Genomic DNA, 26,177 nt, shown 5'->3' with positions numbered 1-26,177 from the left:
CTGCCCGTGGCCCCCCCAGTCCTCCCGCCCCCAAGGGACGCGCTGATGCCCGCCCCACGCCGCAGCAAGATGCGCACCTTCCACTGGACGGTGATCCCGGCGGAGCGGGTCCGTGGGCGCCCCAGCGTGTGGACGGCCAGCAGCCGGCATGACCACACCCCCCTGGACGTGGAGCACCTGGAGGAGCTCTTTGGGGAGCAGCCGGGCTGGGGCCCACGGGGGCCCTTGTTGCTGGGCCGGCCCCAAGGCCAGGTGAGCCTGGGTCGGGGCTGGCCCCGTGGGGAGTCTGGGGTCCCTCCCAGCGGGACGTCTCCCCGGGGTCCCTGTTGCATCCTCCGTCCAGGACAGGCCCTTGGTGGGCTGGTCCCTGCTTCTGTCCTGCGGGCCCCTCGGGTGCTGCTCCCCATGGGGGGTGAGCCTGGGGGGGTTGCATGCTGCACCCTGCCTGGGGCTGACCCCCATCTCTCCTGTGGGCCCAAGCCACTGGAGGGGCTGGGCCGGCTCTGTAGGACTGGCCTCCGGAGCCTGCTCTGCTGTGCCAGGCTGAACTGCCCCCAGCCCCAGGGGCTGCGTGCCCCAGAGCTGGGGCAGACGCTGCTTTTGTGCCTGCAGGTCTCTGCCCCCTCCCCCCTCTCTTCTCCCCATGCTCCCCCTGCCCCTTTGCCCCCATTCTCCCTCTCCCCCCTCTCCCCAGGTCTCTCTCCTGGACTCAAAGAAGATCTTGAACTTGGAGATATTTTTGAAGCAGTTTAAGAGGTAAGAACAGGCAGGGTGGGGTGGAGCTGCCTGGCACCACAGTGACCCGTTTCAGGCCAGCGGAGGAGAGCAGGGTCAGGGTTGGGGAGCAGCTGGCAGTGGGAGGGGAGCCCCAAGCTACACCATACACCCCCACATGTGGGGGGTGGGGATGGCGAGGCTCCTGGGGGCAGGGATTGACGCATGGGGGTCTGGGGCTGCTTGGGGGCTGAGCTGACATCTCTTCCGCCCCCCCCAGGCCTGTGCAGCAGATCGTGGCCGATCTCCGGGCCGGCGCCGGTGCCCTGTACGGGGCTGAGAAGCTGCTGGAGCTGTGCAAGATGCTGCCTGATGCGGACGAGGTGAGGGGGCAGGAGGGCACAGTCAGCCCAGCCCCTGCGGGGGCTCCCCGGCTAACGCTCCCCGGCTCTGTCCCAGCAGGTCAAAAAACTGAGGGCGTTCCAGGGCCCCTGGCGCCAGCTCTCGGATGCTGAGACCTTCTCGCTGCTGCTTGTGGGGGTTCCCAGGTGAGAGCTCTGGGCACCCAGTGGGGGTGCTGGGGGTGTTTCCCAGCGGGGGTGCTGTGGGGAACAGGGTGGTGGCTGTGGGGGGGATCCCAGCATGGGGTGCTGTGGGGGGGGGGATTTTGTGGGGCAGGGTTGGGGTGATGGCTGCTACCTCCACATTGCTTGCGTAGGCTGCAGGCTGACTTCTCCCCCAGGGCACCTCAGTCCCAGCTCCCCCAGGTCCTCTGCCCTCCCCTGGCCCCAGAGCTTTCTGGGTAGAGGTGGGCACGGCCAGGGCTGAAACCAGGCCTGTTCTGGCTACAGACGTAGCAAATGTGTGATTTGTTGGAGGGGTGTAAGTGATCCAGGATGGGACGGGCTCTGCGTCCCAGGGCCTGGCTCGGCCGGGGAAGGACTGGGCTTTTGTAATGAAGTGGGAATGGTTTTAATGTTTTGTCTGAACACTGTGTGTGCCTCAGTTTCCCCATGTGTTACTCAAGTACCGAGGCGGTGGGACCAGGGGGTGTGATTGTCACAGAGACCCTAGAGAGCAGGTGGGACTGCTGACGGGCTGCAGAGAACGGCCGACACTCATAACCTGGCAGCTGCTGGCTGGCCCCCCCCCACAAGGAGCAGGGGGTGGGGTGGTGCAGCCCAGGTGACCGGCTGGACCCGGAAAGGGACAAAGGACGGAGGAGGACAACGGGTGTGATGGAGGCCGGGCAACTGGAAGCGAGTCAGTCTCCTGGTTGGGGACTCAATAATAACCCGTCTGTGTCACACATGGGCGGGGAGTCACGGCTGGCTGTGGCGTGGGGGGCAGGGCCCTTTGTGGGCGAGGCTCCCTATGACGAAGTGGGAATGTTCTTAATGTGGTCTTTGAAGATTTAATAAGTTCTTAAAATGCTGAGTGGGGAGTGTTGGCCGGGGAAGGTGGCAGGGGGGTTTGGCTGGGACGGTCTGCATAGGGGATGGGAGACTGGCCTTGAGGGAAGATACCTGAGCAGGTAAAGTGAGAACCCAGGAGCGGGGTGGGGCCAGGTGATATCTCTCCCCAGGAAACTGGACAAAGGCTGGGGGAGGAGCCGGGGGAGGCTGAGTGAGGCGCTGGAGGGAGTTTCAGTTTGGAGCTGGCTGGGAAAATGGAGGGGAGCCCAGACAGGGCTCTGGCCTCCCTGGCCACTCAAGATGGACCTAACTGGGGGGGGTCTTGTTGTCTGTACCTGCAAGACCTGTCTTGGACTGTGTTCCTGTCGTTTAAATAAACCTGCTTTACTGGCTGGCTGAGAGTCATGGTGAATCGCAGGAAGCCGGGGGTGCAGGGCCCTGAGTTCCCCCACACTCCGTGACACTCCCCCAGGGGTCCCGCCCAGAGAGACTCGCTGCGGGGAGCTCCCGGGGTGACCAGGGGGCTGAACGCTCCGAGGTCAGGAGGTGCCGAAGCAGAGCAGGGTCCTTGCCCTGGGACAGGTGCCCTGAGGGGAGATGCTGCCCCAGAGTCCTGCCTGGCGTCACTCCGAGCGGGGCCAGAGCCCCCAGCCTGGGCACCTGGGACAGCTCTGCGTTCTGGGGCCTGGCTCGGACGGGGACGGGACGGGTTGGGCTCTGCGTTCTGGGGCCTGGCTCGGACGGGGACGGGACGGGTTGGGCTCTGCGTTCTGGGGCCTGGCTCGGACGGGGACGGGACGGGTTGGGCTCTGCGTTCTGGGGCCTGGCTCGGACGGGGACGGGACGGGGAGGGCTCTGCGTTCTGGGGCCTGGCTCGGCCGGGGACGGGACGGGTTGGGCTCTGCGTTCTGGGGCCTGGCTCGGCCGGGGACGGGACGGGTTGGGCTCTGCGTTCTGGGGCCTGGCTCGGACGGGGACGGGACGGGGAGGGCTCTGCGTTCTGGGGCCTGGCTCGGACGGGGCCGGGGCCGGGGCCGGGGTGGACTCTGTGTTCTGGGGCCTGGCTCGGACGGGGTGGGCTCTGCGTTCTGGGGCCTGGCTCGGACGGGGCCGGGGCTGGGGCCGGGGCCGGGGTGGACTCTGCGTTCTGGGGCCTGGCTCGGACGGGGTGGGCTCTGCGTTCTGGGGCCTGGCTCGGACGGGGACGGGGATGGGGACGGGGTGGGCTCTGCGTCCTGGCTCGGACGGGGACGGGATGGGGTGGGCTCTGCGTCCTGGGGCCTGGCTCGGCCGGGGACGGGATGGGGTGGGCTCTGCGTTCTGGGGCCTGGCTCAGACGGGGACGGGACGGGGTGGGCTCTGCGTCCTGGGGCCTGGCTCGGCCGGGGACGGGATGGGGTGGGCTCTGCGTTCTGGGGCCTGGCTCGGCCGGGGACGGGACGGGTTGGGCTCTGCGTTCTGGGGCCTGGCTCGGCCGGGGACGGGACGGGTTGGGCTCTGCGTTCTGGGGCCTGGCTCGGCCGGGGACGGGACGGGGTGGGCTCTGCGTTCTGGGGCCTGGCTCGGACGGGGCCGGGGCTGGGGCTGGGGCCGGGGCCGGGGTGGACTCTGCGTTCTGTGGCCTGGCTCGGACGGGGACGGGGTGGGCTCTGCGTTCTGGGGCCTGGCTCGGACGGGGACGGGACGGGGAGGGCTCTGCGTTCTGGGGCCTGGCTCGGACGGGGCCGGGGCCGGGGCCGGGGTGGACTCTGTGTTCTGGGGCCTGGCTCGGACGGGGTGGGCTCTGCGTTCTGGGGCCTGGCTCGGACGGGGCCGGGGCTGGGGCCGGGGCCGGGGTGGACTCTGCGTTCTGGGGCCTGGCTCGGACGGGGTGGGCTCTGCGTTCTGGGGCCTGGCTCGGACGGGGACGGGGATGGGGACGGGGTGGGCTCTGCGTCCTGGCTCGGACGGGGACGGGATGGGGTGGGCTCTGCGTCCTGGGGCCTGGCTCGGCCGGGGACGGGATGGGGTGGGCTCTGCGTTCTGGGGCCTGGCTCAGACGGGGACGGGACGGGGTGGGCTCTGCGTCCTGGGGCCTGGCTCGGCCGGGGACGGGATGGGGTGGGCTCTGCGTTCTGGGGCCTGGCTCGGCCGGGGACGGGACGGGTTGGGCTCTGCGTTCTGGGGCCTGGCTCGGCCGGGGACGGGACGGGTTGGGCTCTGCGTTCTGGGGCCTGGCTCGGCCGGGGACGGGACGGGGTGGGCTCTGCGTTCTGGGGCCTGGCTCGGACGGGGCCGGGGCTGGGGCTGGGGCCGGGGCCGGGGTGGACTCTGCGTTCTGTGGCCTGGCTCGGACGGGGACGGGGTGGGCTCTGCGTTCTGGGGCCTGGCTCGGACGGGGACGGGGATGGGGACGGGGTGGGCTCTGCGTTCTGGGGCCTGGCTCGGCCGGGGACGGGGCCGGGGCTGGGGCCGGGGCTGGGCTGGGCTCTGTGTTCTGGGGCCTGGCTCGGATGGGGAGGGGGACGGGGTGGGCTCTGCGTTCTGGGGCCTGGCTTGGCCGGGGACGGGACGGGTTGGGCTCTGCGTTCTGGGGCCTGGCTCGGCCGGGGACGGGGTGGGCTCTGCGTTCTGGGGCCTGGCTCGGACGGGGATGGGGACGGGGTGGGCTCTGCGTTCTGGGGCCTGGCTCGGACGGGGTGGGCTCTGCGTTCTGGGGCCTGGCTCGGATGGGGACGGGGACGGGGTGGGCTCTGCGTTTTGGGGCCTGGCTCGGATGGGGACGGGGAGGGGGTGGGCTCTGCGTTCTGGGGCCTGGCTCGGATGGGGACGGGGTGGGCTCTGCGTTCTGGGGCCTGGCTCGGATGGGGACGGGGACGGGGACGGGTTGGGCTCTGCGTTCTGGGGCCTGGCTCGGATGGGGACGGGGTGGGCTCTGCGTTCTGGGGCCTGGCTCGGATGGGGACGGGGACGGGGTGGGCTCTGCGTTCTGGGGCCTGGCTCGGACGGGGTGGGCTCTGCGTTCTGGGGCCTGACTCGGATGGGGACGGGGACGGGGTGGGCTCTGCGTTCTGGGGCCTGGCTCGGATGGGGACGGGGACGGGGTGGGCTCTGCGTTCTGGGGCCTGGCTCGGATGGGGACGGGGACGGGGTGGGCTCTGCGTTCTGGGGCCTGGCTCGGACGGGGACGGGGTGGGCTCTGCATTCTGGGGCCTGGCTCGGCCGGGGACGGGGTGGGCTCTGCGTTCTGGGGCCTGGCTTGGATGGGGATGGGGACGGGGACGGGGTGGGCTCTGCGTTCTGGGGCCTGGCTCGGATGGGGATGGGGACGGGGACGGGGTGGGCTCTGCGTTCTGGGGCCTGGCTCGGCCGGGGACGGGGTGGGCTCTGCGTTCTGGGGCCTGGCTCGGATGGGGACGGGGACGGGGTGGGCTCTGCGTTCTGGGGCCTGGCTCGGCCGGGGACGGGGTGGGCTCTGCGTTCTGGGGCCTGGCTCGGATGGGGACGGGGACGGGGTGGGCTCTGCGTTCTGGGGCCTGGCTCGGCCGGGGACGGGGTGGGCTCTGCGTTCTGGGGCCAGGCTCGGCCGGGGACGGGGTGGGCTCTGCGTTCTGGGGCCTGGCTCGGCCGGGGACGGGGTGGGCTCTGCGTTCTGGGGCCTGGCTCGGATGGGGACGGGGACGGGGTGGGCTCTGCGTTCTGGGGCCTGGCTCGGCCGGGGACGGGGTGGGCTCTGCGTTCTGGGGCCTGGCTCGGATGGGGACGGGGACGCGGTGGGCTCTGCGTTCTGGGGCCTGGCTCGGATGGGGACGGGGACGGGGTGGGCTCTGCGTTCTGGGGCCTGGCTCGGACGGGGACGGGGTGGGCTCTGCGTTCTGGGGCCTGGCTCGGACGGGGACGGGGTGGGCTCTGCGTTCTGGGGCCTGGCTCGGACGGGGACGGGGTGGGCTCTGCATTCTGGGGCCTGGCTCGGCCGGGGACGGGGTGGGCTCTGCGTTCTGGGGCCTGGCTTGGATGGGGATGGGGACGGGGACGGGGTGGGCTCTGCGTTCTGGGGCCTGGCTCGGATGGGGATGGGGACGGGGACGGGGTGGGCTCTGCGTTCTGGGGCCTGGCTCGGATGGGGACGGGGACGGGGTGGGCTCTGCGTTCTGGGGCCTGGCTCGGACGGGGACGGGGTGGGCTCTGCGTTCTGGGGCCTGGCTCGGACGGGGACGGGGTGGGCTCTGCGTTCTGGGGCCTGGCTCGGACGGGGACGGGGTGGGCTCTGCGTTCTGGGGCCTGGCTCGGCCGGGGACGGGGTGGGCTCTGCGTTCTGGGGCCTGGCTTGGATGGGGATGGGGACGGGGACGGGGTGGGCTCTGCGTTCTGGGGCCTGGCTCGGATGGGGATGGGGACGGGGACGGGGTGGGCTCTGCGTTCTGGGGCCTGGCTCGGCCGGGGACGGGGTGGGCTCTGCGTTCTGGGGCCTGGCTCGGATGGGGACGGGGACGGGGTGGGCTCTGCGTTCTGGGGCCTGGCTCGGCCGGGGACGGGGTGGGCTCTGCGTTCTGGGGCCTGGCTCGGATGGGGACGGGGACGGGGTGGGCTCTGCGTTCTGGGGCCTGGCTCGGCCGGGGTGGGCTCTGCGTTCTGGGGCCTGGCTCGGATGGGGACGGGGACGGGGACGGGGTGGGCTCTGCGTTCTGGGGCCTGGCTCGGATGGGGACGGGGACGGGTGGGCTCTGCGTTCTGGGGCCTGGCTCGGATGGGGACGGGGACGGGGTGGGCTCTGCGTTCTGGGGCCTGGCTCGGCCGGGGTGGGCTCTGCGTTCTGGGGCCTGGCTCGGATGGGGACGGGGACGGGGACGGGGTGGGCTCTGCGTTCTGGGGCCTGGCTCGGATGGGGACGGGGACGGGGTGGGCTCTGCGTTCTGGGGCCTGGCTCGGATGGGGATGGGGACGGGGTGGGCTCTGCGTTCTGGGGCCTGGCTCGGACGGGGTGGGCTCTGCGTTCTGGGGCCTGGCTCGGATGGGGACGGGGACGGGGTGGGCTCTGCGTTCTGGGGCCTGGCTCGGATGGGGACGGGGACGGGGTGGGCTCTGCGTTCTGGGGCCTGGCTCGGACGGGGACGGGGTGGGCTCTTCATTCTGGGGCCTGGCTGGGACGGGGTGGGCTCTGCGTTCTGGGGCCTGGCTTGGATGGGGATGGGGACGGGGACGGGGTGGGCTCTGCGTTCTGGGGCCTGGCTCGGATGGGGATGGGGACGGGGACGGGGTGGGCTCTGCGTTCTGGGGCCTGGCTCGGCCGGGGACGGGGTGGGCTCTGCGTTCTGGGGCCTGGCTCGGATGGGGACGGGGACGGGGTGGGCTCTGCGTTCTGGGGCCTGGCTCGGCCGGGGACGGGGTGGGCTCTGCGTTCTGGGGCCTGGCTCGGCCGGGGACGGGGTGGGCTCTGCGTTCTGGGGCCAGGCTCGGCCGGGGACGGGGTGGGCTCTGCGTTCTGGGGCCTGGCTCGGCCGGGGACGGGGTGGGCTCTGCGTTCTGGGGCCTGGCTCGGATGGGGACGGGGACGGGGTGGGCTCTGCGTTCTGGGGCCTGGCTCGGCCGGGGACGGGGTGGGCTCTGCGTTCTGGGGCCTGGCTCGGATGGGGACGGGGACGCGGTGGGCTCTGCGTTCTGGGGCCTGGCTCGGATGGGGACGGGGACGGGGTGGGCTCTGCGTTCTGGGGCCTGGCTCGGATGGGGACGGGGTGGGCTCTGCGTTCTGGGGCCTGGCTCGGACGGGGACGGGGTGGGCTCTGCGTTCTGGGGCCTGGCTCGGACGGGGACGGGGTGGGCTCTGCATTCTGGGGCCTGGCTCGGCCGGGGACGGGGTGGGCTCTGCGTTCTGGGGCCTGGCTTGGATGGGGATGGGGACGGGGACGGGGTGGGCTCTGCGTTCTGGGGCCTGGCTCGGATGGGGATGGGGACGGGGACGGGGTGGGCTCTGCGTTCTGGGGCCTGGCTCGGCCGGGGTGGGCTCTGCGTTCTGGGGCCTGGCTCGGATGGGGACGGGGACGGGGACGGGGTGGGCTCTGCGTTCTGGGGCCTGGCTCGGATGGGGACGGGGACGGGGTGGGCTCTGCGTTCTGGGGCCTGGCTCGGATGGGGATGGGGACGGGGTGGGCTCTGCGTTCTGGGGCCTGGCTCGGACGGGGTGGGCTCTGCGTTCTGGGGCCTGGCTCGGATGGGGACGGGGACGGGGTGGGCTCTGCGTTCTGGGGCCTGGCTCGGATGGGGACGGGGACGGGGTGGGCTCTGCGTTCTGGGGCCTGGCTCGGACGGGGACGGGGTGGGCTCTTCATTCTGGGGCCTGGCTGGGACGGGGTGGGCTCTGCGTTCTGGGGCCTGGCTTGGATGGGGATGGGGACGGGGACGGGGTGGGCTCTGCGTTCTGGGGCCTGGCTCGGATGGGGATGGGGACGGGGACGGGGTGGGCTCTGCGTTCTGGGGCCTGGCTCGGCCGGGGACGGGGTGGGCTCTGCGTTCTGGGGCCTGGCTCGGATGGGGACGGGGACGGGGTGGGCTCTGCGTTCTGGGGCCTGGCTCGGCCGGGGACGGGGTGGGCTCTGCGTTCTGGGGCCTGGCTCGGATGGGGACGGGGACGGGGTTGGCTCTGCGTTCTGGGGCCTGGCTCGGCCGGGGACGGGGTGGGCTCTGCGTTCTGGGGCCTGGCTCGGATGGGGACGGGGACGGGGTGGGCTCTGCGTTCTGGGGCCTGGCTCGGATGGGGACGGGGACGGGGTGGGCTCTGCGTTCTGGGGCCTGGCTCGGCCGGGGACGGGGTGGGCTCTGCGTTCTGGGGCCTGGCTCGGACGAGGACGGGGTGGGCTCTGCGTTCTGGGGCCTGGCTCGGATGGGGACGGGGACGGGGTGGGCTCTGTGTTCTGGGGCCTGGCTTGGCCCCCTAGCCAGGCATGTCAGGGGTGTATCTGGCCTGGCACATTGGGGGCAGGGCTTTTCCAGAGAAGGGCGCTGTGGGGATGGGACCAGGCCCCGGATTGAAGTGGGGGTCACTGCAGGTGGACGAGGGTCTCGGGCAGAGCCTGGTCGCTGGGCTGGATCCCATGGCCTCGCTGCCCCAGCATGTCCGCAGCCTGGGCACCCGCGGTCACCTGCTCTGCTTCCCCCTAGCTACGCCCGGCGCCTGGAGTTGCTGGTCCTGAAGGAGGAGTTTTTCCCCCAGCTCAACTCGCTGAAATCCTCCATCCAGATTCTGACCGAGGCGGCTCGGGGTGCGTGTGGGGCTGGCTGGGGCACTGTGCTTGGAGGGCAGGGGAGGGGCTGGGCCCCTGGAGCAGAGCCCCCCACTCACCTCCCCCGTCCCCTCTCCGCAGAGCTGCTGGGCTGCGAGGAGCTGCACGTCGTCATCCGCCTGGTCCTGAGAGCTGGCAACTACATGAACATGGTGAGCGCCCGCTCTGGGGCCGGGCCGAGGGGGCTTGGCTGGGTCTGAGGGGCCAAAGGGGTGTCGCGGATCCAATGGCATGGTGCCCTCGCCTGGCTCTGGGACAGCCCCTGGCAGGCCCCTGCAGGGCGTCGACCCCCTCCGGGTCACAGTCGCTGGTGTCAACCCCTCGGCTCCCCCCCAGGGACCGACCCTCAGAGCCCCCAGCCCCTGCGTCACGCCGGGAGCCCCCTCAGCGAGTCCCCCTGGTGGGAGCCCGGCACCCCCCTGCCTGACTCTGCAGTGACTCTGCCGGTGGGAACAGCATGGGGGTGCCTGGGGGTCTGGACCCAGTGCAGAGTCCTGGGTTAGCGCCGGGTCAGATCAGAGCCCAGAGCCCCCCGGCCCCTCTGTAATCCCCCTCCAGGAGTGTCTCCTTGTGCCACCCATCCTTAACACCCCCCCGGCTCTCCTCCGCCCTTTGCTCTCCAGCTGCTCGCACCGGCTGTCTGCCTGCGGAGGGGGGTCCATCCCTGGGCGTCAGTTGCTAGGTGCCAAATGTCTGGACAGTGTCTTCTGGGCCTCTCCGTGGGCCCGGGCCCGGGCCCAGCCAGCCAGGCACAGTCACACCTGGGTCTCTGCACGAGCAAATGCTCCCCCCCCCCCCCAGATAATTCTGCAGCACATGGGGAAAGTGAGGCACGCAGAGTATTCGTACAAAACATGGTCATAGGTTGCCACCTGGCCAGTATCTCCTGACCCCTCACAGCAGATCCCTCTCACAGCCACTCCAGCCTCATTCCCCACGCGTCTCTGACACCTCCCTAGTACAAGTGAAGATGGGAGAAGGGAAGGAAGTGGGGACTATTAGTTAGAGCGGGGGTGCTGGGAGCCAGGATTCCAGGGTTCTCTCCTCAGCTCTGGGAGAGGAGTAGGGACTAGCGGTTAGAGCGGGGGGGGGGGAGCCTGGACTCCTGGGTTCTCTCCTGGCTCTGGGAGAGGAGTAGGGACTAGCAGTTAGAGCGGGGGTGGAGGGGAGCCTGGACTCCTGGGTTCTCTCCCGGCTCTGGGAGAGGAGTAGGGACTAGCGGTTAGAGCGGGGGTGGGGGGGAGCCTGGACTCCTGGGTTCTCTCCCGGCTCTGGGAGAGGAGTAGGGACTAGCAGTTAGAGGGAGGGAGGCCGCTGGGGGTACCTGTTTCCATGGGGTGCACTTTTCTCATCAGGGGGGCTATGCTGGCCATGCCGCAGGCTTCCGGATGGCCTCTCTCCTCAGGCTGGCAGACACCAAGGCCAACAAGCCAGGCGTGGACCTGCTGCACTTCGTGGCCATGGTGAGTGGGGAAGGGGGCTCACCCCCAGAGTCAGGGCTGTGAGGGGAGAACAGGGACTCAGGAGGGAGGCTGTCTTGTGGGGGTGGTATGGGCAAGCTGGTGGGGGGGGACTTGGGGCTGTCACGGATCCATAGGATCGGGGTTATGCCCCTGTTTTGGAGCAGTCTGGGGGGAGACCCCATCAGTGTGCTGGACCCCCTGGGGGCTCACTTCCTCCAGGCTGAGCCTTGTGGCCCCACTGAGACTGGACCTCTGGGCCTGCTGCCCCCCCCCCCTCCTCCCCGTGAGCTCTGCCCTGCGGGAGCTGGGCTCCCACTGCAGGGATCAGTGCCCCTTGCCCAGCATGGGCAGCGACGCTCCCAGGTGCTGTCACAGCCGGGTTACCAGGCACCTGGAGCCCCTAGGGAACCCAGCCTTGATGGTCGGTCAGCGCGGCCGGGGCTGCAGTGAGCGCTGTGTTCGAGCACAGTGTGTCTGTCTGACCCCCAGGTGAGCCCCGACTGCTTCCTGCAACCCACGCTTATCCCCCACCCCACCCCACCCCACCGCAGCCCCGTCTCCTGCTGCTCGGCTCCCGGCAGAGAGGTGGGGAAGTCTGGGTCATGGTACCGCTCCTGGGGGGATTCTGCCCCCAAAATAAACAATTCTGCATGTTTCATTTGTCAAAATACCACAGTATCATTGCGCCAGTTTCAATGGTTTTGGTCATTTATTTCGAAACACCCGCCATCAGGTGTGTCTGCGACAGTATGGCCAATGGGGAAGAGTCAGGAAACGTTTTTGACCAATAGATTCCATACTAGGCATGTTACTACAGAGCGCTGAGACCGAACCAGATTTCCCTTCCCCCAGCGGCTGGAGGGAGTCGGGGTAACTGAGGAGCTGAGGGAGAGGGAAGGAGCCTGGGTGTGAATGGAGAGGGGTAACTTGTGGTGTTCCCCAAGGGTCAGTCCTAGGACCAATCCTATTCAACTTAGTCATAAATGATCTGGAGAAAGGGGTAAAAAGTGAGGTGGCAAAGTTTGCAGACGATACTAAACTGCTCAAGATAGTTAAGACCATAGCAGACTGTGAAGAACTTCAAAAAGATCTCACAAAACTAAGTGATTGGGAAACAAAATGGCAAATGAAATTTTATGTGGATAAATGTAAAGTAATGCACATTGGGAAAAATAACCCCAACTATACATACAATATGATGAGGGCTAATTTAGCAACAATGAATCAGGAAAAAGATCTTGGAGTCGTCATGGATAGTTCTCTGAAGATGTCCATGCAGTGGCAGTCAAAAAAGCAAACAGGAAGTTAGGAATCATTAAAAAGGGGATAGAGAATAAGACGGAGAATATATTATTGCCCTTGTATAAATCCATGGTGTCAAGGCTCCTTCCCCACTCTGAACTTTAGGGTACAGATGTGGGGGCCTGCATGAAAACTTCTAAGTTTAACTACCAGCTTAGATTTGGTCTGCTGCCACCATTCCCAATGTGCTAATTCCCTTCCCTGGGTAGCCTTGAGAGACCTTCACCAATTCCCTGGTGAATACAGAGCCAAACCCCTTGGATCTTAAAACAAGGAGGAATTAATCATTCTCCCGCCGCCCTTCCCTTTCCCCCAACCAATTCCTGGTGAGTCCAGATCAATCCCCTTGGATTTTAGAACAAGGAAAAATCAATCAGGTTCTTAAAAAGAAGGCTTTTAATTAAAGAAAAAGGTAAAAATCATCTCTGTAAAATCAGGATGGAAACTAACTTTACAGGGTAATCAAACTTAAAGAGCCCAGAGGAACCCCCTCTAGCCTTGGGTTCAAAGTTACAGCAAACAGAGGTAAACATCCTAGTAAAAGGTACATTTACAAGTTGAGAAAACAAAGATAAAACTAACACGCCTTGCCTGGCTGTACTTACAAGTTTGAAATATGAGAGACTTGTTCAGAAAGATTTGGAGAGCCTGGATTGAGGTCTGTGTGACGTTATTGACATAAACTGGGACCATATAGATCATTGTTGCAACCAAGGTCCTGTAGTGGCACCCAAATCTTGTATAAAGGGGGTCAAATAGGGTGTCTAGGACAAGGTTATGGTTTACTGGTTATGATTATGCAGTCTATATGTGTGTATCAGTTTTGTAGTCAAAGTTATGAATATTGGCTCTATATTGTCTGTATGGCAAACTTATGCTATGCTTCTGGGTGACATCCCAGACAAGCTGAGATTAGCTCTGCCTAGCCTGCTTGATGGCCCATTAAGGACCATCAGCTATACAATGGACCCATTGAGAAAAGGCAGATACGCCTTGTACCGCAGCAAAGTATGCAGGGACTGGCCCATGTGACTCCAGACTCCATTTTGCTGTAATTTTCCACAGTAAGAACAAAGAGGTGTTCTTACACCTGGAAAAGACTATATAAGGCTGATGCCTGATCTCCATCTTGTCTTCAATCCTGCTTCTTACCTCTGGAGGAACTTTGCTACAAACTGAAGCTCTGAACAAAGGACTGAGGACCCATCCCAGCGGGGGATGTATTCCAGAGACTTGATTTGAACCTGCAGTTTATTCCATCGCTGCTGCAAGCCTGAACCAAGAACTTTGCCATTACTGTATGTAATTGATTCCATTTAACCAATTCTAACTCTCATCTCTATCTTTTTCCTTTTATGAATAAACCTTTAGATTTTAGATTCTGAAGGATTGGCAACAGCGTGATTTGTGGGTAAGATCTGATTTGTATATTGACCTGGGTCTGGGGCTTGGTCCTTTGGGATCAGGAGAACCTTTTTCTTTTACTGGGGTATTGGTTTTCATAACCATTTGTCCCCATAACAAGTGGCACTGGTGGTAATACTGGGAAACTGGGGTGTCTAAGGAGATTGCTTGTGAGACTTGCGGTTAGCCAGTGGGATGAGACCGAAGTCCTCTTAGTCTGGCTGGTTTGGTTTGCCTTAGAGGTGGAAAAACCCCAGTCTTGGGCTGTAACTGCCTTATTTTAGCAATTTGTCCTGCATTGGCACTCTCAGTTGGGTTCCGTCAGAACCGCATTGTCACAGTGGCGTAGTCGTGCTTGGATCCACAGAACCAGGTCAATTAAGCTTTGGGTCAAAACCCCACGCTATCCAAATTTGATTTTTGGGATTGAGAGTTTTGTTGGTTAAAGAGCTGCTGCAATGGCTGAGCAAAGAGCATATGAGGGACTTGGCAAAAAAGCCCTGGAAAATTTGTGTTCAGAAAAGAGGATAAGCTTTAGAAAGAAAGCTACAAAGGAAGAACTGAGAAATCTGCTAATAGCCAGTGATCAGGGGGCAGGAGCACAGCCCTTACCTGAGGCTGCAGAAGATGCAGAAAAAATTAGGATGCAAAGGGTGACAAGTAAACTGCAATTTGAGCATGAACAGAAGCTAGCAGATCTTCGATTGCTGGAGAAGCACAAAATAGCAGAATTAGAGAAAGAGGCTGCTGAGAGAGAGAAAGAAAGAGGCTGATCAAAGAAAGAAGGAGGCTGATGAGAGAGAAGAGAGAGCTCGTAAGGGACGTCTAGAGCTGCTCGCTGCTGAGCAGGAGACTCACAGGATGGAACAGGAGACGGCCAGACTTCAGCTCCAAGTAATGGAAGAGCGGAGAAAGTCGTCCCCACCTGGTACTTCACTTCCCCCCCACCATGAGAAAAACTGGGAAAGGATGTGTCCCATTTACAACGATACTGAGGATATAGAGGAGTTTTTGTCTACCTTTGAACGCCTCTGCAATCTGTACCAGATCCCTGAGGGTCAGCGAATGCCTGTCTTGCTGACCAGACTGACTGGAAAAGCCAGGGAGGTGTTCAATGACTTGGGGGAACAAGAAGCCTTAAATTATGACCGGTTTAAGGATTCTGTGTTAAGGCAGTTCAAGGTTACTCCTGAAACTTACAGAGTTAAGTTTAGAGAGTTTAAAATGTCTAAGGATTGTACTTTTGTAGAATGTGCTCATAAGCTGATGGGTTTTGTTAAAAAGTGGGTTATGGGAGCCAAGGTTCATGGGAGTTTTGAAAAACTGCTGGATTTAATAACTTTGGAACAGTTCTTAGACATTGTGCCTGACCATGTGAGAGCAGCTGTGTGTGACAGGGACCCTGAGTCAGTCCTACGGGCAGCAGAGATTGCGGATGCCCATACCCAAAACAGGGCTCGAGAAGGGTGTAAAACCCCAGGGAAAAGTAATCACCATTCTCCCCAGTTCAAGAGGAGGGAAGGATTTAAAAATAAACCTGACTCTTCTAAAGGAGTTCAAGGGGGCCCGGAGGGTAGGAACTCGCATCCCAGGACGGAACAGGTTACATGCTATCGCTGTGGTATGCTGGGCCACAGGAGACCAGACTGCCCGACACTGAAGGGCAGCCCAAAACCAGCAACCCCAAATGCCCCGGCCAATGCTAACCCTGTTGTTGTAAACTCACAGGCAAGCCACACAGAGCCCAGCATTGGTGCCCTGTGTGCAAATGCTGTTTCTGTGGTCTCGGAAGAATTTAAAACTCACATTAAAGCTAAATATGGGGGAAATAATGCAGAGTTTATTAGCAGTGCAGAAGTGAATGGAGTGAGGGGTATGGCATGGAGGGACACCGCAGCAGATATTACTCTGGTTAAAGCAAGTCTTGTCAGGAAGGAAGATTATTTGCCAGGTGAAGATGTAACTGTTGTAGCCTTATCTAAGTATTTTGTCAGGGTGCCTTTGGCTAAAATCCACCTGAAATGGAAGGGATTGGAGGGCACCATGGTTGTGGGAGTAAAAGACATAATCCCTAAGGATATTATGATTGGAAATGATATTAAAGCTATGGTCAGTCAAGTTAATACAAACCAGGCACAAGAGAGGATTGATCCTAAGGTTGTGCCTATGGAGGGTTTCTCCAAAAGTTTGTCTTTGGAAAGCAGCTGTTTGGCTGTGAATGAAGTTTCTGAATATCTATCTAATGTCTCAGAAGTAAATCTGGAGTTAGATCAAGCGAAGGGAGAGGAGAACAAGGAGATTTTGGATGAGCCTAGGCAGTCTTGTGAGCTGATGGCTTTATCTAGTCAGCAGTTTGGGAAGGCAAGGAGAGTGGAAGATGAGTGTCCCTATACCTTATCTGTTTCCTGTGCGAAGAATAGTGACAGTGAAGGAAATGTGCCTGTGTCTGTCAGGGGTATTGACTTGCCTATGGAGGAAGCTACCCCAGTCTCCAAGCAGTTGTCTGTGAACAGCCCGGTGTGCTGGGACAAGGGAAATGAAATCCCAAACCGTATGTCTAGTAAAGGAAAATGTGTCTCCAACTCTTTTTTGTCTGTGGAGCAGACAGAAGGTGCCTTTTGGCCTGTGATGGTTGAGAGTAATTTAGTTGTCTCAGAGTTGGTTCTGAATTCAACTAAAGCCCAGGAAGGGAATGGTCCTACGTTTGCATCTGCTGGGGAGAATGGCACCGTAACTAGGTTTAGGATGACCAGATCACCAAAGACAAATATCGGGACGCAGGGGGGGATGACGTGGGGGGGGGGGGGGGCGTGGCGGGGGGCGGGGCCAAAAAAAACCCAAAAAACCTTCCTCTGCAAGCGCTGGAGGGAGGCCCGGGAGACTCAGGGGAAGCGCGGGACCAGGGTGAGTAAGAGTCCGGCCTGGCCCCGAGCAGGCAGGACTCAGTCGGGCGGTAGGGAGAGGAGGGGGGCGGCCCGTGGGGCCAGGCGGCGGCTGTTCTCCCCCCCCCCCCCCGGGCAGCGGGACTCAGTCGGGCGGTAAGGAGAGGAGGGGGCGGCCCGTGGGGCCAGGCGGCGGCTGTTCTCCCCCCCGGGCAGCGGGACTCGGGAGCAGCCGCTGCTGCAGCTCTCACTGCCGCGGGGGAGGAAGCGGCCATGGCCTCCGCGGCTGCAGCTCTGGTGCCTGCGAACCCCCCGAGCCGGGGCCTGCTGCAGGGACCCAGCAGCGCGTACGCTGGGCCCAGCCCCTGGCCAGTCGCGTCTGGGCTGCTGCCCAGGTGGTGCAATCCCGCGGCGGCCCCGGGGCGGAGGCATCGGCAGCCCAGCCCCGTTCGTTCCCCTGCAGCAGGCCCCGGCTCGGGGGGTTCGCAGGCACCAGAGCCGCAGCCGCGGAGCGCCATGGCCGCTTCCTCCCCCGCGGCAGTGGGAGCTGCAGCAACGGCTGCTCCCGAGTCCCGCTGCCCGGGGGAGAGAACAGCCACCGCCTGGCCCCGCGGGCCGCCCCCTCCTCGCCCTACCGCCCGACTGAGTCCTGCCTGCTCGGGGCCAGGCCGGACTCTCACTCACCCCGGCCCCGCGCTTCCCCTGAGTCTCCCGGGAACTCCCTCCAGCACTTGTGGAGGGAGGGGGAATGGTGAGCCTGGGGAAGAGGAGGGAGCCAATCGGGGGAGGAGGGGGCGGAGTCGGGGCGGGGGGGGGGGGGCGCGAGCACTTCCGGGCTCTAGGCTCCGGGGCATTTCCTTGTTTGTCCAGTGTCCCGACCGCATGTTGGTCGGGACGCGGGACAAACAAGGAAATATCGGGACGGTCCCGATAAAATCGGGACGTCTGGTCACCCTAACTAGGTTGCATCCAGTTAGTGTCTTAGCAAAATCCCAGAGACCAGACAATTCTGGTGCTTGTATTTTGCCTGTTGCTCATGTGTGGTTGGGGAAGGGTGTAACAACTCTGTCTGATCAGGGTGATACCCTAGCCAGGGCACAAGGAGAGCAGAAAGGTAATTTGGTTGTGTTACCTACGGACAGTTTAACAACTTGTAGCAAAAAGGAAAAAATTCCTAAGCTTGTGTGTGGCAAAGAGAAGGGAAGTATTTCTAACCTTTTATCTAGGAAGTCTATGGGTTCGCCTAAAAGGGGATTGTGTAGAGATCTGCCTGATGGGCTAAAGGTGATCCTGAATGTAAGTAAGACCCAGACAGAGTCTGTTGTTGCTCAGGAAAGTGTGCCTTTAGAGCAAGCCCTAGGTGAAGAGGGTAAGGGCAGAATTTCTGAGAGGGGTGAATTGCTGCTTAGAAAAGCTCCTGGAGAAAGGAATCCTCATGGTACTCGGTGCAAGCAGTTCCCTGCAACTGAAGGGTGTGAGAGTGATTTAATCAAGGAAGTTTCAGTTCCTAGCAGCCAAAAATTGTCTGTTGTGAATGGATCCACTGACTTTCCTTTTAAGAGATCCAGTGTGGGTAGCTTTGAGAAGGTCTCAGGGGAAGTAAAAGTTGTTAAGGAATTGAGGCATCCCTATAACCAAGTGGCTGTGTGGGGCCAACTTGTTGGGGAGACAATGGTGTTGGAACAGGAATGTCTCCTTTCTGATTCTTTAAATGAGTAGTTTGTGCTTCAGGGTTTGAGGACAGATTTGGTTACTGATGTGTCAGAGCAGAGCAGTTATGGCTAAATGCTTGAGGATGCGGGGGAGAGCAAGCAAACTCTCACCCGCAGACTCTTTGGATTTGTGTGGTATCTCTTTAAGACAGAGTCCAGCCTTGGAGATGATAGCAGTTACGAATATGAAAACTGGTGGACTGGCTCTGGTCTGGGGTAGTGCAAATTACTTGCCTGGCTGGGAAAGGAAGGACTTGCTAATAGCTGTTAGCACAGAGGGCCCACCCCATCAGCCAGTGAATTCTGTTAAGCAAGAGAAATCGGGGTTTGATCCTGCAGGACAAGGAGGAAAGAGAACACTGAATTTTGCAAAGGGAAGCCACAGGTTAACCCTAAAATGCCCAAACTCCAATGGTATTGAGCCAAAGGTGTGGCATGACAAACATGACTGTAGATGGACACTTGTAATGAACTTGTTGTTATTGCTAAATTTTGTAATTAATGTGTTGCTATTGCCACAAACTGTAAAAATGTACAATGTGCCTAATATTCTGGAGAATCCCTTGAACATGTTAAAAGGAATACATGAGAACACACGTTATGTTAAAAGGCCTTGTTACACGGGGGTTTCACAGGTAATGCCTATAAACAATATGGGAACTTTTCACAGGGGAAAAGACATTCCAGACCTAATGTGCTGTATGAAAAGGAAGACTGAGGCACACTGCCATATTGCTTTCATGGCTAAATGCCAAGATTCCTGGACTATGAAGAACATTAATATCTGCATTTATTCGATGTTAATTGGGTTCCAAACATTTGCCCGAGCTTGTATGGATAAAGTAGCAGTTTTCTTTAGCTCTTGGCAAGATCACATGGCACATACAGGAACCATGCTGCCAGAGCAGATCCAATCCACTATTGTTCTAACTAAGTGTTACCTTGAGGTTGTAAAGAGGTTCAATCATGTGGTTGAACATGATTTTGATAAACCATTTCTGTTATACACTGGTACGGCTTCTAACCCAATACTAGCTGTAGTGAGACAGAACCCAGGATGGGGAGCTCTTGGGATGCAGTCAGTGATGTTTGTGTCATCCCTTCCTGCATCAATTTTGCGTTGGGGGTGTGACGTTATTGACATAAACTGGGACCATATAGATCATTGTTGCAACCAAGGTCCTGTAGTGGCACCCAAATCTTGTATAAAGGGGGTCAAATGGGGTGTCTAGGACAAGGTTATGGTTTACTGGTTATGATTATGCAGTCTATATGTATGTATCACTTTTGTAGTCGAAGTTATGAATATTGGCTCTATACTGTCTGTATGGCAAACTTATGCTATGCTTCTGGGTGACATCCCAGACAAGCTGAGATGAGCTCTGCCTAGCCTGCTTGATGGCCCATTAAGGACCATCAGCTATACAATGGACCCATTGAGAAAAGGCAGATACGGCTTGTACCTCAGCAAAGTATGCAGGGACTGGCCCATGTGACTCCAGACTCCATTTTGCTGTAATTTTCCACAGTAAGAACAAAGAGGTGATCTTACACCTGGGAAAGACTATATAAGGCTGATGCCTGATCTCCATCTTGTCTTTAATCCTGCTTCATATCTCTGGAGGGACTTTGCTACAAACTGAAGCTCTGAACAAAGGACTGAGGACCCATCCCAGCGGGGGATGTATTCCAGAGACTTGATTTGAACCTGCAGTTTATTCTATCGCTGCTGCAAGCCTGAACCAAGAACTTTGCCATTACTGTATGGAATTGATTCCATTTAACCAATTCTAACTCTCATCTCTATCTTTTTCCTTTTATGAATAAACCTTTAGATTTTAGATTCTAAAGGATTGGCAGTAGCGTGATTTGTGGGTAAGGTCTGACTTGTATATTGACCTGGGTCTGGGGCTTGGTCCTTTGGGATCAAGCGAACCTTTTTCTTTTACTGGGGTATTGGTTTTTATAACCATTTGTCCCCATAACGAGTGGCACTGGTGGGAGTACTGGGAAACTGGAGTGTCTAAGGAGATTGCTTGTGAGACTTGCGGTTAGCCAGTGGGATGAGACCGAAGTCCTCTTAGTCTGGCTGGTTTGGTTTGCCTTAGAAGTGGAAAAACCCCAGTCTTGGGCTGTAACTGCCTTATTTTAGCAATTTGTCCTGAGTTGGCACTCTCAGTTGGGTTCCGCCAGAACCGCATTGTCACAGTCTGGTCCCTCTTAGTCCCAAGAACAAACTCCCCACAAAACAAAGAGCACAAACAAAAGCCTTCCCCCCATCAAGATTTGAAAGTATCTTGTCCCCTTATTGGTCCTTTGGGTCAGGTGTCAGCCAGGTTACCTGAGCTTCTTAACCCTTTACAGGGAAAAGGATTTTGGAGTCTCTGGCCAGGAGGGATTTTATAGTATTGTACACAGGAGAGCTGTTACCCTTCCCTTTATAGTTATGACACATGGTACGCCCACATCTTGAATACTGCGTACAGATGTGGTCTCCTCATCTCAAAAAAGATATACTGGCACTAGAAAAGGTTCAGAGAAAGGCAACTAAAATGATTAGGGGTTTGGAACGGGTCCCATATGAGGAGAGATTAAAGAGGCTAGGACTCTTCAGCCTGGAAAAAAGGAGACTAAGGGGGGATATGATAGAGGTATATAAAATCATGAGAGATGTGGAGAAAGTGGATAAGGAAAAGTTATTTACTCGTTCCCATAATATAAGAACTAGGGGCCACTAAATGAAATTAATGGTCAGCAGGTTTAAAACAAATACAAGGAAGTTCTTCTTCACGCAGCGCACAGCCAACTTGTGGAACTCCTTGCCTGAGGAGGTTGTGAAGGCTAGGACTATAACAGCGTTTAAAAGAGAACTGGATAAATTCATGGTGGTTAAGTCCATTAATGGCTGTTAGCAGGATGGGTAAGGAATGGTGTCCCTAGCCTCTGTCTGTCAGAGGGTGGTGATGGATGGCAGGAGAGAGATCACTTGATCATTACCTGTTAGGTTCACCTCCTCTGGGGCACCTGGCATTGGCCACTGTCGGTAGACAGGATACTGGGCTAGATGGACCTTTGGTCTGACCCGGTAGGGCCATTCTTATGTTCTTATGTGTGAACCTGGAGGGTTGATGGGGTCAATGGGAGAAGTATGGAACGGTGTTTTGGGGGGAGGGATTGTTAGGGAGTTGGGGAGCCTCCCCCGTGCAGACGCTGGCTGACTCCAAGCTTCTCCCAATCAGTCAGGCACATCTGCCCCTTTCCACATGGGTCCCTGCACCCCCTCAGCCCCTGGCTCAGTGCTGTCACCCCAGTCTGTGTGACTCCCCAGCAGCCCCATGTCATACCCCACATATCCCGTGTCTCCTCGCCCTGCGGGCAGGGCACTGCCCCCTCCCCTTCCACGGCTGGCTGCTCCGGCCCATGAGCCCGCTGTCCTCTGGTGCGTAAGAACAGAGACCGGCCATAAGGGGTCAGAGCAAAGGTCCATCTAGCCCAGTGTCCTGTCTGCTGACAGAGGCCAGTGCCCGGTGCCCCAGAGGGAATGAACAGAACAGGGAATCATCCAGTGATCCATCCCCTGTCGCCCATTCCCAGCTGCTAGCAAACAGAGGCTAGGGACACCACCCCTGCCCATCCTGGTGCCACAGCAACCCTATGTGGGTGTAATTGCCGTGTGACCTTGGGGCGGGGGGGGGGGGGGGGGGAAATCTGCGGCGCACGTGAATTCTGAGCGTGTGCGGTGTCGCAGACTTTCCCCAGGTGTATGAAATGGAGGCTGAGGCCGAGACAGCTAGACAACGCCCATGTATGTCTTTTTGCCTGACCTGAGGGCAAACAGCCTTTTCCCATCCTCTGGTAACAATGCAGCATAGAGGAGAAACTGAGGCACACGTGGGCTTCATAGAAATGTAGCAAAATATTCCCAGTGTTGGAGAATGGGGGTGTATATTACTGCATGGGCGGTGGTGGGAGGGTGCTGTGCTGTGAGGCGGGGTAGGGGAGTGTTGTGGGGGTACTGTGTAGTGAGGTGGTGGTGTGCTGTAGGGGGCAGAGTGATGGAAGCAGGGCCGGCACAACCCATTAGGTGACCTAGGCGGTCGCCTAGGGGGCTACAATTTGGGGGGCGGCGACCGCGGCGGTATTTCGGCGGTGGGACCTTCCGCCGCCTCTGTGGGGGGCGGCATTTTGGGGTGGGACCTTCTGCCGCCTAGGGCGGCAGAAAAGCTGGCGGCACTCCTGGATGGAAGGGCAGTGGGTGCTGTGGGGGGCAGAGTGGTGGGAGAAGTGCTCTGCTCCAGGAAGTGTGGGTGGTGCTTTGGGGTGGGGGGTCGCTAGGTGCTGTGGGGATGGGGTGGGGGGCTGTGCTGTGCAGGGCAGGGGTCACTCTGTCTCTTGCCCCAGGAGGCTGAGCGGAAGGACAGGAGCCTGCTGGATTTCCCAAGCAAACTGGAGCACGTGGGGCTGGCGTCACGGTGAGCTCCCCCTCCAGCGCCCAGAGCTGTACCCTGTGGGCCCCTCTGCCCTTAGGGTCTGGGGCTGACTCTGCCCAAGGGCAGGGTCTCTGCTCTCCCCAGTGTGGGGCTGGAGCCCTGTGGGCCTGTCCCAGTGGGTGGGAGGGCAGATAGGCATCATGGAGTTGACGGTTCCCTCGCCCCGTCCACGTGCGCAGGATCCAGGAGCAAGAGGTGGCGTTGGAGCTGCAGGGCCTGGGGGAGCGCCTGGCGGGGGCCCGCGGCAGCCTGACGGAGCTGGGCCCGGAGCAGCTGGAGCCCTTCCTGCAGCTGGCGCAAGCAGAGCTGGACGTGGTGCAGGCGGAGCTGGAGCGGCTGCGCCAGGCCACGGCCGCGCTGCGCGACTTCTATTGCGAGGACGAGGCGCTGTTCTGCCTGCAGGAGGTGTGTGCCGTGTTGCATGTCTTCGGGGGGCGCTTCCGGACGGCCGTGCAGGTACCCCTGAGTCCCCCGAACCCCCTCTACCCCTCTGTGTCCCCCTGTATCCCCCAAACCCCCTCTACCTCCCCTGCCTCCGAGTGCTGCACGGCTTCGGGGGCGCTTCCGGACGGCCGTGCAGGTACCCCTGAGTCCCCCGAACCACCTCTACCCCTCTGTGTCCCCCTGTATCCCCCAAACCCCCTCTACCTCCCCTGCCTCCGAGTGCTGCACGGCTTCGGGGGCGCTTCCGGACGGCCGTGCAGGTACCCCTGAGTCCCCCGAACCCCCTCTACCCCTCTGTGTCCCCCTGTATCCCCCAAACCCCCTCTACCTCCCCTGCCTCCGAGTGCTGCACGGCTTCAGGGGGCGCTTCCGGACGGCCGTGCAGGTACCCCTGAGTCCCCCGAACCACCTCTACCCCTCTGTGTCCCCCTGTATCCCCCAAACCCCCTCTACCTCCCCTGCCTCCGAGTGCTGCACGGCTTCGGGGGCGCTTCCGGACGGCCGTGCAGGTACCCCTGAGTCCCCCGAACCACCTCTACCCCTCTGTGTCCCCCAAACCCCCTCTACCCCTCTGTGCCTCCCTGTATCCCCCAAGCCCCCTGTACCTCCCCTGCCTCCAAGTGCTGCATGCCTTTGGGGGGTGCTTCTGGACAGCCATGCAGGTACCCCCTTAACCCCCCCTGTGCCCCCTATAATAATTAATGGAGATATCCCATCTCCTAGAACTGGGAAGGCCATCGAGTCCAGCCCCCTGCCTTCACTAGCAGGACCAAGTACTGATTTTGCCCCAGATCCCCAAGTGGCCCCTCAAGGATTGAACTCACAACCCTGGGTTTAGCAGGCCAATGCTCAAACCACTGAGCTATCCCTCCCCCCCTGCCCCTGTCTGCTACCCGCAGTGCTCCCCCCACACATCTGTCCTGACCCCCCCCACCCACTGTGCTCATAACACCCCTGTTGCTCCTCCAGTGGGGTGGGGTCTAGTGATTAGAGTGGGCATGGAGCCAGGACTCCTGGGTTCTATCCTGGTGCAGTGCGGGCAGAGGGGGCCTGGGGGCCAGGACTCCTGGGTTCTCTCCCAGCACGGGGAGGGAGTGGGGTCTGCTAGGTAGAGGGGGCTGGGGGCCAGGACTCCTGGGTTCTCTCCCGGCACGGGGAGGAAGTGAGGTCTGCTGGGCGGAGGGGGCTGGGGGTCAGGACTCCTGGGTTCTATCCTGGTGCTGTGTGGGCAGTGGGGTCTGCTGGGTGGAGGGGGCTGGGGGCCAGGATTCTTGGGTTCTCTCCTGGCAGGGGGAGGGAGTGGGGTCTGCTGGGCGGAGGGGGCTGGGGCCCAGGATTCCTGGGTTCTCTCCTGGCAGGGGGAGGGAGTGGGGTCTGCTGGGCAGAGGGGGCTGGGGGCCTGTGCCCGCACCAGGTCCCTGAGCCCTGTTTCCTGCAGGAGAACCGGGCGCGGGAGCAGGCCGAGCAGCGCCGGCAGCAGCTGGAGCGACAGCGGCAGGAGAAGCGCCGCTCCATCGCCACGTGCTCGGTGCGGGAGCCGGAGCTGCAAGATGTGGAGCTCAATTTCCTGTTGACACGCACGCCCCAACCGTGCCGCCGGAGCCACGTCCCACGGGGTCCCCGCACCGGGCCCTGCAGCAGCCTGGACTTGGGGGCTGGGGAGTGCCCCGACTGGGTGGCCCTGCCGGAGCCCTTGGCCAGGGTGGCCGGCCAGAGCCGCCTGAGCCGGCGCCACACGCTTGCCATCCTCCCAGCCCACCCCGAGCCCCAGGACTCCCTGGGCCCAGCACCTGCCCCCCCACCAGGGCCCCCTGCCACCCCTGTGGGCAGGAAAGGGGGCCTCATGTCCTGGCTCCCTGAACGGCTCCCGTCCCCAGGGGCCTCACCAAAGGCGGAGGGCTGCTCCCCCGACACCTCACCCTCCCGCCCTTTCCCCAGCCTCTTCTGTAAGAAGGGGCCTCCCATGGGGGCTGAGGGGCAGGCTGCCCCCGGCTCCCCCACGGCCTCCCCCAAGGGCGTCTCCACCCTCGCTGGCTTCTTCTGGCGCCTCGGCTTGGCCGAGAAGCCGCTCAGGCCCTCCCAGAGCTGAGGGGGCGGCGGTGCCGGGGGTGGGGGTAGCTTTGCCCGCCCCTCCTGGCTGGGGTGCAAGGCTGCCTTGCAGCTTTAAGGGGAGACTGCCAGGGGGCGTGGTGCTCCTGCCCCCCCCAATGTCATGGCCAGGGCCTGGGGACTTTGGTCCCCACCCTCCCCTCAGGGTGTCCTGGCCCCTGCCTTGGGCCTCCGCCGGGCACCACCAGCCGCTCGGCCATTTTAACTGTCCCTGTCAGCGCCCGTTGCTGGGTTTATTTGTTAATAAATCATGAGGAACATGGTCACGCCTCCACCTGCCCCTCCTTCCGGCCGGGGGGGCACTGGGGCAGGGGGAGAGCTGCCCCAGGCAGGGCCTGGCAAGTGGCTTCGCCTGCCCCCGGCTCGTTTCCCAGGGCTGTGGATGATCTGAGCAGGGAGGTGCCCCTGTCGGGAATCTGGGCTGGGCTGGGCCAGTCAGGAGCCGAGGGGTCGAGTCACTGGTTAAATGGGACCAGGCACCGTCCCAGGGCCAGACGCGGGGGGCCGAGACGGTCGGGGGGCCGGGGCTGTGCAGTGTCAGGGACTCTGCACTTGCAGCCGAAGGGGGAACTCGGGTGGGGCTGGAAGCTGCAGCGAGAGGGGGCATGGCTGTAATAGGCCGGGCCGTTAGCCACGGGGAGGAGTTACCGAGGGTTGTGGGGAATTCTCCATCCCTGGCCCCTGTTCAAGGTTTGTCTAGCAGCTCCGCTCTAGGAGTCATGGGGGGCGGTCTCTGGCCTGGGCGATAGATGGGGGTCACACGGGCCCCATGCGCCCCGCTGGCCTGGGGATCCAGGAATCTCTCGAGATCCATGGCTAAGCGGCAGCATTGAGCTGGGACGCGACCTCTGAGCCGGGAGTGTGATCGGCCGCTGCCGGGGGGGGATGGCGAGTCCCCCGCACCAGTGCTGGTGAGGAGAGCGTAGCAAGGGCTCAGAAAAGCCTGCCGGAGCCCAGCTGCTGGGAGAGCGAGTCAGACCTGGGCC

General features: G+C 61.3%; 1 protein-coding gene across 4 annotated transcripts; it reads left to right on the top strand.

Moving 5' to 3' along the window:
- Positions 1-25,453, top strand: LOC128830289 (FH2 domain-containing protein 1-like). Of its 4 annotated transcripts, none has more exons than XM_054016094.1 (10): positions 1-252; positions 695-756; positions 995-1,097; positions 1,177-1,262; positions 9,264-9,364; positions 9,467-9,537; positions 10,741-10,848; positions 22,550-22,620; positions 22,818-23,094; positions 24,521-25,453. In XM_054016094.1, the coding sequence occupies exons 1-10, from the start codon at positions 46-48 to the stop codon at positions 25,169-25,171; spliced, it is 1,737 nt and encodes a 578-aa protein (XP_053872069.1). In that variant the 5' UTR covers positions 1-45; the 3' UTR covers positions 25,172-25,453. The 4 variants fall into 4 exon arrangements, with proteins under 4 accessions (XP_053872069.1, XP_053872070.1, XP_053872068.1 ...); XM_054016095.1 differs by having other exon boundaries at positions 1,174-1,262; positions 22,818-23,043; XM_054016093.1 differs by having other exon boundaries at positions 1,174-1,262.
- Positions 25,454-26,177: the final 724 nt, after the last annotated feature.

This window comes from Malaclemys terrapin, chromosome 1, assembly GCF_027887155.1.
Source record: "Malaclemys terrapin pileata isolate rMalTer1 chromosome 1, rMalTer1.hap1, whole genome shotgun sequence".
NCBI classification, from domain to species: Eukaryota; Metazoa; Chordata; order Testudines; family Emydidae; genus Malaclemys; species Malaclemys terrapin.
Note: the sequence above shows the minus strand (reverse complement) of the source record. Positions and strands in the feature narration are given on the sequence as shown.